This window comes from Helianthus annuus, chromosome 15, assembly GCF_002127325.2.
Source record: "Helianthus annuus cultivar XRQ/B chromosome 15, HanXRQr2.0-SUNRISE, whole genome shotgun sequence".
Classification (NCBI taxonomy): domain Eukaryota; kingdom Viridiplantae; phylum Streptophyta; class Magnoliopsida; order Asterales; family Asteraceae; genus Helianthus; species Helianthus annuus.
In genome coordinates, this window is record NC_035447.2 from 24,990,564 (window position 1) to 24,994,266 (window position 3,703).

General features: G+C 35.1%; 1 protein-coding gene across 1 annotated transcript; it reads right to left on the reverse strand.

Annotated features, from left to right (window-relative positions):
• Positions 1-2,277: 2,277 nt before the first annotated feature.
• LOC118487166 lies at positions 2,278-2,862 on the reverse strand. Its single transcript, XM_035983737.1, has one exon. It carries the CDS (start codon positions 2,778-2,780, stop codon positions 2,391-2,393), a length of 390 nt encoding a protein of 129 aa, XP_035839630.1. The 5' UTR covers positions 2,781-2,862; the 3' UTR covers positions 2,278-2,390.
• Positions 2,863-3,703: the final 841 nt, after the last annotated feature.

Genomic DNA, 3,703 nt, shown 5'->3' on the forward strand with positions numbered 1-3,703 from the left:
TATTACATCATTTACCTATTTCTTAATATTTTAACTAACATAATTTTGAATTTTATAAAGTTTTTAAGTGAAAAATATAAGTTTATATAAAAACTAATAATTAATTTCATATATTTAATGAAAATAATAAATATCCATAATTAAGTAGAAGAAAAAAAGTGAGAAAATAAAAAATAGATAACTCTCTTGTTGTGATCGTAGTTATATATAAGGTATGTTTGGCAAACGTAGCTGGTGGCTGGAAGCTGATAGCTAGTGGCTGGAAGCTGGTAGCTGGTAGCTAGGAGCTGTAGCTGTAGCTTTTTAGATATATTTGGTGTTTGGCAGAGTAGCTAGAGCTGTTAATAAAATGTATAAAATGGACATAATTAAAAATTTAAAAAGATTGTGCTTTAAAAAGTTCATTATCTTTAGAGGTTAAAATAATCATTTTTTCTCTAAAAGCTTGTAACTCCTTCTAAACGCTACTAGTAGGAGCGTTCAACCAAAAGCTTTAAGCTCCTAGCTTAAAAGCTTCAAGCTCCTTCAACCAAACAAAGCTTTTTATTATAGGACCCGGGGTGGGAGCTCACATCACGCGTTATAAATTGACAACGCCGTTATACACGGCCGCCGCTACCATTCACCACGCGTGAATAAGAAAACGCGTTAAACACATCACGCGTTGAGGTTTGATCAAATGAATGTGTATTACTTGTACATTGGGTATTAATACTTGTACATTGGAATCTCATCACTAGTGATAGCACCCCCCCTACATTTCTATCACTAGTGATAGAATATTGGTTGTACACATGGCATGACTTGATTGGATAGTAGGAGTGATAGATTCTATCACTAGTGAACCACCCCTAGTCCCCTTACCATAATATAAACGAGGAGTTGTGATTCCATACCAAACTTACCCATAATATAAACGAGGAGTTGTGATCGAAGTTATATATAATATAATAGGTCCATTTTAAATTAAAAATTGATCTAAAATTTTTATAATAGGTCCATTTTAAATTAAAAACTGATCTAAAATTTTTTGAGTGTATGTCCAAGTTGTCAGCCCAGCCCATATTCTTGAAAATGTTACAAATAGGCCTATTTTTACTACCTTTAAACTTAAATCCAAATGCTTATATCAACCATGTTGACTTTGAGTTCCATCCTGATCCAACCGTCCAAGTAAAGAGTCCAATGAATCATATCAAGCGTATTACAAAAAGAAAAAATAAAGACAATTTGATACATGCAAACGAAGGGATCTAAATGTTTTTCTTTTACCGTAAAAATAGTATACGACTGGAAAATTCATGAGACCTTGTCAATACTCGACTAACTAATGATCAAGATCATAAAATTCACAGCTTGAGCTGGGAAGTTACCGTACAAGAGGTTGTGTTAGAGAATCAAGTACTTAATGCACCACCCCCTTAAAGTTACTACCTTCTTAATGGTCCCGCCTCGCTAAAAGAGACCCTTAAAATATTTTTTGACGAAACAGCTAACAACATTCTTTATTCTTCATCAATGTTGTGAAATGCAAGTTTTGGGCTAAATTAAGCCTAATGATATTTTTTTTCTGTGCTTTTCTTTTGTTTGGGGCTGTATGTATTTTGGAGTTGGGGTGCTAGCAGCTTGCTGGTTCCCCTTGGTTGGTTTCAATAATATTTTTGTTGGTCGTTCCAAAAAAATATGGTTTCTCGTTGTTAGTGTTTAAACTTCCTTAAGTTTCACCTGTAGACTGAGAAATGTCTTTGGAAGCCTCGTTTCGTATAGATATGTACAAGATAATTATAGCCTTTGCACTTCTAATGGTTCCATAACATTTTATCCATCGTATTAGTCATTGGGACGTTGAATCCGAGCAGAGGAGTTTATAGCTTTTGCACTCTTGATAGTCCATGAAATATTAGTCATTGGGTTGAACCCCAAAAGAGGAGTTTAAAGGGAGTGACTTGTTCTATATATGATCGTGGTAAAAGTTTATGAGCAAGTCTGATCATCTTATGTAAGTCGAGTAAATGTCTAGACTCACGGTGATTCAAGTACACCTACGGTCAGCAATGGGTTAACTGCATCAAGACCCAAGATCATCTGTTCCTCTCAGCTAGTTTGGTTTTTGCTGAGGTGATATAAGACAATTTAGATTTTTAGTGGCTTCATTCTTACAGTGGAATTTTCTTTGACTTTGACTTATAAAATATGTATGATTTTCTTGTCTTGGACAATGAAAGTGGACAACTTTATTGGTTCTTAACATATTTTGACAAGGCTTTAATCTTCAACTACTTAGAATACTTTTAACATTTAGATTCGTACAAGTGAAACAAACAAGATTAGCAATCTAGAGCATTAAATTAAAATACTTTAAAAAACATGAAACAAACACAAAAATCACTTCAAAGCAACCCCTTGTGGCCACCTCCTCCGCGGTTGCAGTAAGTCGTCTTCAAGCATGACCTTTTCTTATTAACTTTATAAGCACCAGGACACTTTTTGCCGCAAACTGGATTACGCTTTTGAGCATGATAAGTAAGTTTAGGTGTTGGTTTTCTATAGCCAGCCAGAATCCGTCGATGTTCTTCGGTGTCCGTAAGAAACTCTTCATCTTCTTCGACTAGCGTTGGGCACTCAGCCATAGTGCCATTGCACTCATCTGCATACTTCCTTGATGACAATAAAGATCCTTCACAATGATTCATCATCATGAGGATGACTGATGGTAACAAGATGACACAAGTTAAGACATTGATCAAGATGGTGTTTCTTGATCCATGATCAGTTGTCATTTCTCCTTATAGTTATTTTTTTGTGTATTTTTGAAGGAAATATTTGTGTACATTTGTTGATGCTTTGTGGTGTATTCACTGTGAATATATTGTGATTTTTTAACACTAAACGTGTGTTACCAAGCGGCAATCGCATTTACTCTTTGTACCCTAAATTAAAAAGCAATAATGTTAGAATAGACAAGTCAGTCAACAAGAAATAAAAAAAAAAAAAAAAAAAAAACAGCGGTGAGGTCGGTGGCGTTAAAGAGACCCTTAGGTTTTAATTGTAAAACTAGGATTGTGACCCGCCGCAATGCGGCGGGGATTCTTTAGTTATAACAAAGTAGATCTAGGACCCGCACGTTATGTTAAACCTGTCAAACGGGGAAAAAATAGACGATGTAAAAACGTTTACCCACACACGCACGTCGCGTCGTGTTAACTCGCAAAATTTAGAACGAAACGTAAAAACGTTAAACCAAAGACGCACGTTGCAATGTGTTAAGTCACAAAATTTAGAACCAAGCATAAAGCTTAAAAATTTGCGGAAAATGAAAACTATAAAAGGCCAAAGTTGAAAGTAAAAAAAATTTTGAGAATAGATTGCAAAACATAAAAAATTTTGGGTTAAAAGTAAAAAATAAATAGTTTTGGGTTAAAAGTAATTTATGACATGCTTTTTGGTGAAAAGTAAAAAAATCAGTTTTTTTTTGGAAAACCTCCAAAGCCAACGTTACGACAACCATATGCATAACCATTTTTTCTTTAGAAAACCCTCAAAGCACACCCCGTGTTGCGGCGGGGCGTAAAACGGTGTCAAATAGTACTAATGTCACACAACCGTCATCGACCACCAACACTGACTCGACCTAGGATAGGCGTGTTGCGACGAACCTTTCAAACGTGAAAAAATTGAGGTAAAATCGTTGAACCACACATGC